This window comes from Epinephelus lanceolatus, chromosome 19 (assembly GCF_041903045.1).
Source record: "Epinephelus lanceolatus isolate andai-2023 chromosome 19, ASM4190304v1, whole genome shotgun sequence".
NCBI classification, from domain to species: domain Eukaryota; kingdom Metazoa; phylum Chordata; class Actinopteri; order Perciformes; family Serranidae; genus Epinephelus; species Epinephelus lanceolatus.
In genome coordinates this window covers 4,116,777-4,130,255 of record NC_135752.1, presented here as the reverse complement: position 1 = coordinate 4,130,255, position 13,479 = coordinate 4,116,777, and the positions used below count along the sequence as shown (strand labels likewise).

Below are 13,479 nucleotides of genomic sequence, written 5' to 3'. Positions count from 1 at the left end.
TTACAAATGACCTTCTGATTGCTTCAGACAAAGGACTCGTCTCTGTACTTGTTTTATTAGATCTTAGTGCGGCGTTTGACACTATTGACCATCAAATTCTACTGCAGAGACTGGATCATTTAATTGGCCTAAAAGGTTCTGCAGTAAGCTGGTTTAAATCTTATTTATCTGATCGTTTTCAGTTTGTTCACGTTCATAATGAATCATCCTTACGTACTAAAGTTTGTTTTGGAGTTCCGCAAGGTTCTGTGCTCATACCAATCCTATTTACTCTATATATGCTTCCTTTAGGTAACATCATTAGAAATCACTCTATAAATTTCTGTTGTTACGCGGATGATACACTGTTGTATTTATCGATGAAGCCAGAAGAAAGTAATCAATTAACTAAACTCCATAACTGCCTTAAAGACATGAAAACCTGGATGAGCACCAGTTTCCTGATGTTAAATTCAGACAAAACTGAAGTTATTGTTCTTGGCCCCAAACAACTCAGAGACTCTTTATCTGATGACATAGTTTCTCTAGATGGCATTGCTCTGGCCTCTTGCACTACCGTAAGAAACCTCGGAGTAACATTTGATCAAGATTTGTCTTTTAATTCTCATTTAAAACAAACCTCACGGACTGCATTTCTTCATCTGTGTAATATTGCGAAAATTAGGCCTATCCTGACCCGAAAAGATGCAGAAAAATTGGTCCACGCTTTTGTTACCTCAAGGTTGGATTACTGTAACTCTCTATTATCAGGTAGCTCTAGTAAGTCCTTAAAAACCCTCCAGCTAATTCAGAATGCAGCAGCATGTGTACTAACAGGAACTAAGAAACGAGATCATATTTCTCCTGTTTTAGCTTCTCTGCACTGGCTCCCTGTAAAATCCAGAATTGAATTTAAAATCCTACTGTTAACTTATAAAGCTCTAAATGGTCAGGCTCTGTCATATCTTAGAGAGCTCATAGTGCCATATTATCCCACCAGAACACTGCGCTCTGAGAACGCAGGGTTACTCGTGGTCCCTAAAGTCTCCAAAAGTAGATCAGGAGTCAGAGGCTTCAGCTATCAGGCTCCTCTCCTGTGGAATCATCTTCCTGTTACAGTCCGGGAGGCAGACACCATCTCCACATTTAAGACTAGACTTAAGACTTTCCTTTTTTTTCTTTTCCTCTCTTTTCCTCTTATAGTCCCTAGTTAGGCTGACTTAGGCCTAGTCTGCCAGAGGACCCCCCTATAATACATCGGGCACCTTCTCTCTCTCTCTCTCTCTCTCTCTCTCTCTCTCATCCTATTACTGCATCTTGCTAACTCGGCCATTCTGGATGTCACTAGCTCGGCTTCTTCTCCGGAGCCTTTGTGCTCCACTGTCTCTCAGATTAACTCATATTGCAGCAGTGCCTGGATAGTGTGACGTGTGTGGTTGTGCTGCTGCCGTGGTCCTGCCAGATGCCTCCTGCTGCTGCTGCCACCATTAGTCATACTTCTACTGTTATTATACACATATGACTATTGTCACACATGTATACTGCCAGATATTAATATATACTTTCAACATTTTGTACCACAGTAGCCAGAACTATAACTATAATATTATTACTTTCATTAATGTTGTTGTAAGCTACTGTCATTACCGTCTGTATCTCTCTTTCTCTCTCTCTCTCTCTCTCTCTCTCTGTCTCATTGTGTCATACGGATTACTGTTAATTTATTATGCTGATCTGTTCTGTACGACATCTATTATACATCTGTCCGTCCTGGAAGAGGGATCCCTCCTCAGTTGCTCTTCCTGAGGTTTCTACCGTTTTTTTTCCCCAGTTAAAGGGAGTTTTTCCTTATCCACTGTGAGGGTCCTAAGGACAGAGGGATGTTGTATGCTGTAAAGCCCTGTGAGGCAAATTGTGATTTGTGATATTGGGCTTTATAAATAAAAATGATTGATTGATTGATTGAGTTATTTAACATATCAGTCACCACCCGATTTTCTACAAAAAAGTACTTTTTTTAAATACCTTAAGTAAATTTAGCTGGTAGTAGGATTTTAATTAGGGCTGCATGATTTTGAATAAATATCTAATTGGTGATCATTTGACTGATAATTCAACTCAACACAAACTCCAACACAAATCTCACTTGAAATGCCTTTAATAAATATGTTAAATTATCTATAAACCAAAAGCATCTGATCCTGCCTGATTAAGAGATAAAGAGAGTGGCAGGAACCTTGGTCACTACATTAATAGCTTTAGTAGTTACTTTTCAGATTAAACTTTTATAGCATAATGAGTTTATAAATAAAGATTAAACTTTCAGTGGTTACCAGACTTTTTGACTTATAGATCCTACATTTCTTTTTTGCCTTGGTGCTATTTATTTTTAGAAGCTAAATCATTTAGGCTGTTTGCAAAATTGTATCGTGCTTGATGTGAATTAAACAGGCAGTATGTTGAAATTTCACCTCTGGGCAAGCAGGTCATCATTGAAATGGATCATACAGTATAATGTTGTGGTGGTAACCTTAAAACTTCAGCATAGAGGATTTTTATTGCAACTTTCGTTTCTGTCTGGTTTCTGTTACCTTTCCTTCAAAATTACCGCTGGTAAAGCCTCCCCCGCTCCGTCTGTGCTCTGTGTCTCAATGTGACATGATGTGAAAGCATGCACAGGCGTCAGTGTTGATTGGCTATCACTTGTGCTGTGTAACCAATCAGAGGGGGCTGTAGGCGGGACATTGTTACAAAGCCCAGTGCAGTGGGGACTGCAGGCAAGTAGGGAGAGGCTGTATCAGAGCCAAAGGAGCGAGTTTTAAAATACATTTATTTGATCGATTACCGATGAAAAAACGTCCGATGCCGATTATGGTAAACAGTAGGTTGTGTTTACTCGCACAGCGTGTGCCTAAATCATTTTCCCGGTTCGCACATATATATATATATTTTTAGGGGCAAATGCGAGTGAAATGCTCGCACAGTAGAGCACTTCTGCCCGTGCTGGACAGAAACTTCACCACGCCGGAAATCCGGCGCTGTGCCGGAGAACTTTAACCCCTGAAATTTTCATGGATGCAACCCACATACTCAGCTCTGCTGCTCATCACACAGATGCATGTTCCTTACATGCATTTGTGTGATGAGCAGCAGAGCTGAGTATGTGAAATAAACAGGCTTTTGAATGGTATAAGATGTATTTCCAAGAAGCATTGTTACAACAAAGAAATAATCTACCAAAAACAAATTTCCTTACTTTTTGTTCTTAGTTCATAAGTAAGTGCAATATAACCTCCTCCAAAAAAAAGTCAGTGCTTTGTCAATAAACGTGTTCAGCATGTAGAAAGCCATATTTCAATCTGTTCTGTCCACGGTCTCTCATTCATCGGCGCTATGGTTTACCATCGCAGTTTACACAAGCACACCGCGCTAGCAGGACCAATAGCAGATTGTAAAAAACAAACTAAAATGAGAACTGTCTGTATGTAGTCTGTTTAACTTAGTTTGCCACTTATCTTAAAATGGTCCTGGGGTAGCCTACCTGCAGACAACGAGTGTCCTCAGAAGAGGTGGGAGAGAGAGCAAAATGAATGATTGATACTGATGTCTGTTCTTCATGCTTACATAACGTTACTCAGTATTGTGATGTCAGGAGTAATATTTATTCTATTGATATGTTAGGTTTGTTTCAAGTGAAATATTACTGAGTTTATATAGTGACTCTGCTAATGTTAACATGACTGTTGCTGCCATAGACTGTATAAAACTATATCTTGTGTTTTTTCCTAATCACCTGACCCTAAAGGAAAATGTCATGAAGTGATGTGTCTGCATGTGTGTGTGTGGGAGAGAGAAGGGAGAGGGAGAGAGGGAGATGTTGGTCGAGAAAGTGTGTCTTATTAGTTACCATTAATGTCACTTGTAATGCTTCTGTGCAGTAATAGCTCTTTTTTTATTCTATTTCTGCATTATGTGATGTTCTTTGGACAGATATGTGACTACATTTTTTTTATTCAAATGTGACAAGAGAAACATTGCTACAATAACTTGCACCCGTTTAGAAATCTGTCATTACCAATAGCTGGAAAAAAAGTTTTCAGTAGCGTGTCTGCTGCTGAAAATGTCTGGCCTATTGACATTTTCTGGTTTTAAAATCCAGCCCAATTGAATTTGTAATTGAATAGCCCTGGTATATGGTCTATATGTTGCTGTTAAGTAACAAGAAAATTGCAGTACAGACATGCCAAAGAAGGTCTGAAGTCATTTAAAAACTAGGGGTGTAAATCATCATTATCATCACAATACAATATCATATTGATTCTTTGGACAACAATACAATATTTTCCAACATTACAAAGCCTGCCACCATACAATTTCGATTTGATACGATTCAGGTGTCTGTGATCGATATTAGACAATATTATCTGCCCGTATAACACAGTCTGTTACAGAAGAAGCTGCCACCCCTTTCTTTTTTGCTTCTGCCCATAAAACACATAAACAACACATAAATAATAAGTACAGTGAAGTTCACTTTAAACTGACTCCACTAACACAAATAAAAAAGCACATGGGATAAGTTCACCATCAGGGCTTTCTGTCAGAGAGACCTTTCTGGAAGAAATCTGCCCTGAAGGCAAACCTCTCCTAACAGCCATAAAACACAGATTAACAACAAGATCATCAGATCTTGATCAGATTCAACAAAAGTATCACATTCAGCTCAGTAATAACTGTCAAGGATCATGGACAAAACAATTGTTTTTTTGCTAATCACCCATTATTAGCTTAAGCATGCTTACACTGCATAAATTAGCCTTGCAGCTTGCGGACATTTTTCCTCTTTTCATTGCTTAACTACGCCATAATCATTCTTACTCACCGGTGATTTAAGTCAATACATCTCCCGACGGAACAGCATGGTTGAATTTCAGCCTGCATGGTTTTTCAGCCAAACATTGTTAAAACAGAGCAGCTAATGTTGATTAAGCAAGAAGTTAGCAGAGTGAGACACTCGTCCAGGCAGGTAATGGTACATCGTGTTTTATCTTGTAACGTCATTGTTACGGCATATTGAGTTGATTCCTATTTTCTCCGAAATCCAAAATATTTCCACACTGCTGATTTACAGGTGAGTAAATAAGGTTATCCTCATCGTCTTTCTCTTGGATGTTTGCCATCTGCCTGCTGCTGTTTGACAGTGACACAGACTTTCAAAATAACAGCCTATGCTTAAGATGAAGATATGGATCTATGTTTTCACTTTTCATCGATGATATTGAATCGTTGATCATTAAAGCGATATATCGATCCCGATCGATGGATCGTTACACCCCTATTAAAAACAGTGCCACCATTCATTCACTCATCATGGGTTTGGTCACAATAAGGAACTACAAATACTGCCCCAAGGTTGTATGCTTCCATGCAGTACTCAAGTTTCTCTTATAGTTTACATCCATGTATGTGAAAACATGAATGCTTCACACAGATGAAGAACTACACAATCAGCACAGTTTGAAGGTGGACATCCAAGATTAGTGTTGATCTTGTTGATCAGTATCTGACCAAATGTCTCCCCTTCTGCTCCTGAGATATGACACTGAATAATGGCCAGAAAAGTGTTTTATGTAGAACATTATGACGTCACAGTGAAGTAGGGCTGTACTCAAATATTCGAATATTCGAATATTTGTTTCTAAGGGTAGGTATTCGTTATGAAAATTTGGTATTCGATATTCGTTTTTTTATTTATTTACTTAGTTACTATTATTTTTTTTTTTTTAACAATAAAAATCAAAACTTTTAAATTGCATTGTTAAAAATGTGAAAATATAGTATCGCCTACCAATAGAGCTTGTGTGCACGGCACGTTTGAGCGCATCCGTCTGAGGCTGTGGATCAATGACAAGTTTTACCACTTTATCACTATTCCCTCTAACTTGTAGCTATTTTTTCATTATCTTTTGAATTTAATATGAATTATGGAACTGTTTTTGTCAGCGTTTGTTTCCTCCGTTTTGTACAATAAATTATTGTTTAAAGTTTCAACAAGTTTCTTTTGGAGTGCGTGACACAAGTGTGTTTTGAAAACGACCGCGGACTGTCACCTGCTCAACGCATCAGTACCTTTGGATGCCATGACAGTAATAGTCAATAATGTCAAAATGTCATTTACAGACCGATTTAACAGATGATCACTGCTGCCCAACCCCCAGGTCCATTTGCGGGTCCCGTGGGTCTCGCGGGTTACGGGTCGACCCTCGCATCACTACTCAGCTCAGTCTATAAAGGCTGTACACAACAGTAGACACTATATTCTATTCAGGCCGGCAGAACCAGCAGCGCATCAGCTCTACAGTGCACGGCACTGCTGATTAACCATTTTATTGCAGCACAGAGTGTCTGCCAGCAACCAATTACTTGCAGAGGCTTCCTACAACTTGTTTCAACGGTTCCGATTTAATCAGAAGACAAATTAAACAGGATGACTAGTCAATGTGAAAATCAAAAGAAAGCATAGAATAATGTACTGTAGGAGACTGTTGTGCCATCACAGTTTTTTGTGGTTTGAGAGCAAAGAAACGGTCGCTGCTGTGCAAAACTCTGCAATAGGTCCGAAAAAACCCCGGAGGAGTGCTTCGCAAGGAGTCTTTGAAAGGAGCCGAGCCTGGCGTAAAACCGGAGAGAGCAGGCAGCATGGCCGCAGCACGGCTGCAGCACCCCCCGCCTGCCCGCCGCGAACGAATATTCGAATATTGGTTATAAATTCTGCCGAAGGTCAGAATGTTAAAAAAATGGTATTCGGGACAGCCCTACAGTGAAGATGACCTTTGGGACATAAAATCTCATCACTTCATAATTTTATCCTATTAGACATTTGTGTGAAAATTTGTCATAATGAGCATAAGAATTCACAATGAAGAGACACTTCTTAAATGCTCTACAGCGTGTCTACTGGGATCACAAGCATTATCTTAAGTGGCTGCAATCAGCTTTGGTGGCCGTGTCAGAGCAGTAATCTGGTGCAGCTGGGCCCGGTGAAATCCAGGGGTTACGGCTGGGACAAATGTTGTACCACTGTATCAGCACCACTATCATGGCCACTTTATCAGAATTCCAGAGTTCGGAGCTGACCTTCTCCCAGTTGTTTTTTAAGTGTGTATGAGGCCTAAAATATTGTCTGTGGGAGAAATCTCTGGGTAGAGCTGCAATAAAACTATAAAGTTCTTCTCCTTATTTACCATGGACTAATATTTACAGAAGACAGGGAAGATATCTACTGGCTATAATCGGCTGTTCCTTATCACATGATATGGGGTGTGTGGTGCTGCATTCCAAAAGTTGAACTTTGTCTATCTCAGGGCACAGACATTGCACCCTGAAAAACAGCCACATGGAAACCCCTGCCTGACATCCCTCACTTTTGAGCATGCCTTCCTTGTGTGTTCAAAGTCTAGGAGGGAAAATACTTTTGCTACCTAGTGTAGTTGTAATGACACAGTGGTGCAGCTTATTGCCTTTGAACTCACCCTGATCCAAAACCTGCTCTGTCTTGCTTGAATCCAGAAGCTGTCTGTGATCTTGATGATCTTCGGGGGGGAAAAAACAAAGTTAAGTTAAAAACGGGTTCTTTTTGAAAAATGTAAATGATGTAAGCTAATTTTAATAAGACAAGGAGGCACACATGGAGTAAAGTATAAAAAGCAAGTGTGTACATTAGCATACATTAACTTTCTCCCAAACAGAAAAATAAAAAGCTAGTAAATGCTAAACTGAATAACTATAGGTTAGCGGTATTCAACATAAACAATATGTGATGCTTTTGTACCTGTTGAGTGGCCCATATGCATCATAGAGTTCATGTCAGCTGGACTAACAGCCACAGGAACATTGGCCTCAGCTGGAATATGCTCAAACAGCTCTTTGGAGCCAGGCTCCATGCAGTTCATGTAGGGGATGGCGTGTTTGCTGTCCATGTAGTACATTATGTAGAAGTTGCACATTTCATCAGCAGAGGTACCACTGCAGACAACACAGAAAAGTACCTGGTTATGAATACACCACTCATACATAACTAGAATTTCCGCCCTGCGGTTGTATGCCACTGCACACCAGTTTCTCTTAGAGTTTACTTCCACGTCTGCGGACACATGGATGCTTCACATACATCTTCTCCCCAACAGCACAGAAGATCTATATGATCAGCACAGTTTCAAGGTGGACACCCAAGGTTGGAGTCACCAATTCAGTATTTGACCAAATGTCTCCGCATCTGTTCCTGAGATATGACACTGAATAATGGCCAGAAAAGTGTTTTATGCAGAACATTATGATGTCACACTGACCTTTGACCTTCAACCACAAAATTCTAATCAGTTTATTCTTTAGTTCAACTGGACGTTTGTGTCAAATTTAAAGCATTTCCCTTTAAGTGTACTTGAGATATAGTGTTCATGAGATTGAGAAAGATGCAAGGTCACAGGGACCTTTGACTAGGCTTGTGCCGATTTCCGGTTTAACCGGTTCGGTCCGGTTTAAGAGCTCCACCCGGTTTAATTCACGTCAACCGGATAAACCAGAGGAGGAAAAAAAGCAAAAAAAAAAAAGCTTTTCACATTGGCGGCGTGTCAAGGCACTATATTCAACTTATCTTGCATTGTAATATGCATTATGACAACTTAATAAGGTTTATGTTTGTTTATAAATGAAGTGGAGGAGCCTACAAGTGTTTTGTTTAGTTTGTCTCAGAGGCTTCAGAGGGACTCTGCAGCTCCGCTGTCTGCTGCTGCTGCTGCGAGAGATCAAATTTCATTGGGGGCGGGGAAAAGTGTGAGGGAGTCAGCAGTCATTCAGTTTGTTGCCCTAGTAACCTGTTTCCACTGAAGAGGTTCCTGGTACTATTTGGGGGGCTGGAACTACTGTCATTACCTGCATCTCTCTCTCTCTCTCTCTCTCTCTCTCTCTCTCTCTCTCTCATTGTGTCATATGGATTACTGTTAATTTATTATGCTGATCTGATACTGTTAATTTATTATGCTGATCTGTTCTGTACGACATCTATTGCACATCTGTACAGAATTCAGTACAACTATACAGCGCACTGAGTTTCTCGTAAATGTTCATTTCTGTTAGACAATCCGCTTACGTTACTTCTGCTGTAGAGCTATAAATTAATTGTCAATAATCTGTCTAACTTGTTATAATGAAGACTGAAATATCACTGCCATGATGGTTTGCAGCTACATGTAATATTAGTGGCACGGGCTCTATTAATAGCCACAGCTGTGCGTAATGGTCGCGCGTAATGACAGCTGTTCTGTCAGAGAACCACGCTGGTGTGAGACAGTCTGTAAAACTTCACTTCTTCTCTGCTGTATTTTTAACTGACAGATCTAATGAGTGGTGGAGCGGGCACAGATATCGATATGCAAACTGATTGAAGGGTGTTTCTGCATCAAATTGTGTCTTACTGTGTGAGACTACACAAAGCTTGTGCATGTGCGCCCACCTCCACAATGACTGAGATATACTGTAAGTGCATGTGGGGCTTTATGAATTCATAAGCTCCATAAGTTTAATATCTGGGCGTAAAGGAACCTTCAGATAACTTTATCAAGCAGCCAGTGGGTCAGTGAGCTGGCTAACAGTGGTTCTGAGCGGAGTCTCCGTAATTACACTGAACAAAACTATAAACGCAACACTTTTGTTTTTGCTCCCATTTTTCATGAGCTGAACTCAAAGATCTAAAACATTTTCTATATACACAAAAGACCATTTCCCCTCAAATATTGTTCACAAATCTGTCTAAATCTGTGTTAGTGAGCACTTCTCCTTTGCCGAGATAATCCGTCTCACCTCACAGGTGTGGCATATCAAGATGCTGATTAGACAGCATGATTATTGCACAGGTGTGCCTTAGGCTGGCCACAATAAAAGGCCACTCTAAAATGTGCAGTTTTGCTTTATTGGGGTGGTCTGGGGGGGTCAGAAAACCAGTCAGTATCTGGTGTGACCACTATTTGCCTCACGCAGTGCAACACATCTCCTTCGCATAGAGTTGATCAGGTTGTTGATTGTGGCCTGTGGAATGTTGGTCCACTCCTCTTCAATGGCTGTGCGAAGTTGCTGGATATTGGCAGGTACTGGAACACGCTGTCATATACGCCGATCCAGAGCAACCCAAACATGTTCAGTGGGTGACATGTCCGCTGAGTATGCTGGCCATGCAAGAACTGGGATGTTTTCAGCTTCCAGGAATTGTGTACAGATCCTTGCAACATGGGGCCATGCATTATCATGCTGCAACATGAGGTGATGGTCGTGGATGAATGGCACAACAATGGGCCTCAGGATCTCGTCACGGTATCTCTGTGCATTCAAAATGCCATCAATAAAATGCACCTGTGTTCGTTGTCCATAACATACGCCTGCCCATACCATAACCCCACTGCAACCATGGGCCACTCGATCCACAACGTTGACATCAGCAAACTGCTCATCCACACGACGCCACACACGCTGTCTGCCATCTGCCCTGAACAGTGAAAACTGGGATTCATCCGTGAAGAGAACACCTCTCCAACGTGCCACACACCATCGAATGTGAGCATTTGCCCACTCAAGTCGGTTAAGATGACGAACTGCAGTCAGGTCGAGACCCCGATGAGGACGACGAGCATGCAGATGAGCTTCCCTGAGACGGTTTCTGACAGTTTGTGCAGAAATTCTTTGGTTATGCAAACCAATTGTTGCAGCAGCTGTCCGGGTGGCTGGTCTCAGACGATCTTGGAGGTGAACATGCTGGATGTGGAGGTCCTGGGCTGGTGTGGTTACACGTGGTCTGTGGTTATGAGGCCGGTTGGATGTACTGCCAAATTGTCTGAAACGCCTTTGGAGACGGCTTATGGTAGAGAAATGAACATTCAATTCACGGGCAACAGCTCTGGTGGACATTCCTGCAGTCAGCATGCCAATTGCACGCTCCCTCAAAACTTGTGTGATCTGTGGCATTGTGCTGTGTGATAAAACTGAACATTTTAGAGTGGCCTTTTATTGCGGCCAGCCTAAGGCACACCTGTGCAATAATCATGCTGTCTAATCAGCATCTTGATATGCCACACCTGTGAGGTGAGATGGATTATCTCGGCAAAGGAGAAGTGCTCACTAACACAGATTTAGACAGATTTGTGAACAATATTTGAGGGGAAATGGTCTTTTGTGTGTATAGAAAATGTTTTAGATCTTTGAGTTCAGCTCATGAAAAATGGGAGCAAAAACAAAAGTGTTGCGTTTATATTTTTGTTCAGTGTATGACAACGATGACGCTGAGTGACAGACCTGCCATAATGTGACATCTAATATTTCTCCAATATGTCTCGTTAAACTCTTTCCACAGAAATACGGGACAAACTGCATCCCGTACTGAATCAGTAAGGGACAGTACATTTTATTTTTCAATATGGGACGAGGGGCAATTTTGCCATCTCATGCCTTGGTGTGGCACTGGGGTCAGTCAAATCACTTATCCTCAGTTTTACTATCCTTACTTTTATCCAGACCTCTGCAGAAAAAGAGTCTGCTGCATTCCAGAGTTTTTCCTGGGGAAAGAGTTTGTAACTTTTATGGACACTACTGCGCTACTCGGTCAATTAATTAACTTCACTACTGAAAAGCTATTTGACTCAGAAAGTAGTGACGTCACCACGACACTAGTGAGAATGCTGTTAAATTCTTAAGGTCACACCTTGTAGTGAGCCATTTCCTAACTGATTATTTTTGACAGTGTGAGAAATAGCGGCGTAGCATGAGTGCATAAGAAATCAGTCATTTGCGTGACTAGTTGACAGCTCTGACGTTCAAAAAAGGAAACAAATTTGTTGCTCATTTGTCTCATTTCAGAGACTTTTCTAATTTTCTCTTTCATATATTAATATTGTCCTTAAATAAAGCTAAAGTAATTTCATGAAAACATGCGGTATTTCTTATCCAATTACTCGATTAATTGCTAGAATTATCGATAGAATACTCGATTACTAAAAGAATCGATAGCTGCAGCCCTTGTACAGAGGTACATATGGACGTATGTACGGACGTACAGTACAGGCCAAAAATTTGGACACACCTTCTCATTCAATGCGTTTTCTTTATTTTCATGACTATTTACATTGTAGATTCTCACTGAAGGCATCAAAACTATGAATGAACACATGTGGAGTTATGTACTTAACAAAAAAAGGTGAAATAACTGAAAACATGTTTTATATTCTAGTTTCTTCAAAATAGCCACCCTTTGCTCTGATTACTGCTTTGCACACTCTTGGCATTCTCTCCATGAGCTTCAAGAGGTAGTCACCTGAAATGGTTTCCACTTCACAGGTGTGCCTTATCAGGGTTAATTAGTGGAATTTCTTGCTTTATCAATGGGGTTGGGACCATCAGTTGTGTTGTGCAGAAGTCAGGTTAATACACAGCCGACAGCCCTATTGGACAACTGTTAAAATTCATATTATGATATCATATTCATATATTATACATACAACCCAACAACACTGCTATCTCTGACGAGGAGGCATATAAAGTGGAGGAGCACAGCTCTATCTGTATCATTAACACCTGTCTAATACATTATCAAACTGTGACAGCTGCCTGTTGTTACCTTCAGAGCCCTGCCAATGAACTGGTAATATTCACTGGCTAGTGAGCACTGACAAGTTTAGTTTTAACTGTCAAATGCCATGTTCACTACATTCCTTGCTTCTCTTCGTTTTTCATTGTCTTTTTCTCACTGTTCTTTCAGGAGCTCCTGCTTTTTAGTGACGCATTCTGACTTAGCTAATCATGCTGCAGTTCATCCCACATGTTTAAACATTAGTGGGACTTGTGAGTTCTGCGAATCGTGCACCTGACCCACATCAGATGGACCACACCATTTCACAACACCTGCAGGAGTGTGGGAGTATCAGATGGCATGTTGAAATAGGTTGTATTGATAAAAAAATACATTTCTTTATCATGTTAGTACATATAACTTGTATTGTCAGTGATAGTTGGTAAGTAAAGTGTTGTACTTAATCTCAGTTCAGGGTCAACCATAGACCTTTTCACAGGTAGTGGAGGAGCAAACACAAGCTCATATATTATTAAAGTAGTCTGTATAGAACCTAGAAGAAAGCACAGAAACTAAAAGGTACTTCTGAGTCATACAGTTTGGTGTAGAAATGCATTAGATGCTTTGGATTATATAACAGAACTCACCCAATATAAGTTTTGGAGGTTCTGCCCTCCCCACTAAACACACATCTGGCTGCAATGGTGTCACCATACTTCACATTCAACTCGCTGGCAGCAGGATAGAAAGCCTGGAGAGAAAACACATTCACTGCTGAGCAATGAGCAAACAGCACAATACATGAAAAACTGTTGTGATCAATGCATTATTGGTTTAATTCAGATGTATTAGTTACACGATCTAACCTAGTAATTATTAACTCCTTGAAA

General features: G+C 40.6%; 1 protein-coding gene across 4 annotated transcripts in view; it reads right to left on the bottom strand.

Moving 5' to 3' along the window:
* pam (peptidylglycine alpha-amidating monooxygenase) overlaps positions 1-13,479 on the bottom strand; it is a 76,164-nt gene that overhangs the window by 35,587 nt on the left and 27,098 nt on the right. For all 4 annotated transcript variants that reach the window (XM_033647185.2, XM_078162019.1, XM_033647184.2 and 1 more), the window contains exons 13-15: positions 13,237-13,340; positions 7,811-8,004; positions 7,512-7,571 (exon numbers count right to left, since the gene is read on the bottom strand). In XM_033647185.2, the coding sequence (XP_033503076.1) occupies positions 7,512-7,571; positions 7,811-8,004; positions 13,237-13,340 (358 nt within the window). The remainder of the gene's footprint in view (positions 1-7,511; positions 7,572-7,810; positions 8,005-13,236; positions 13,341-13,479) is intronic.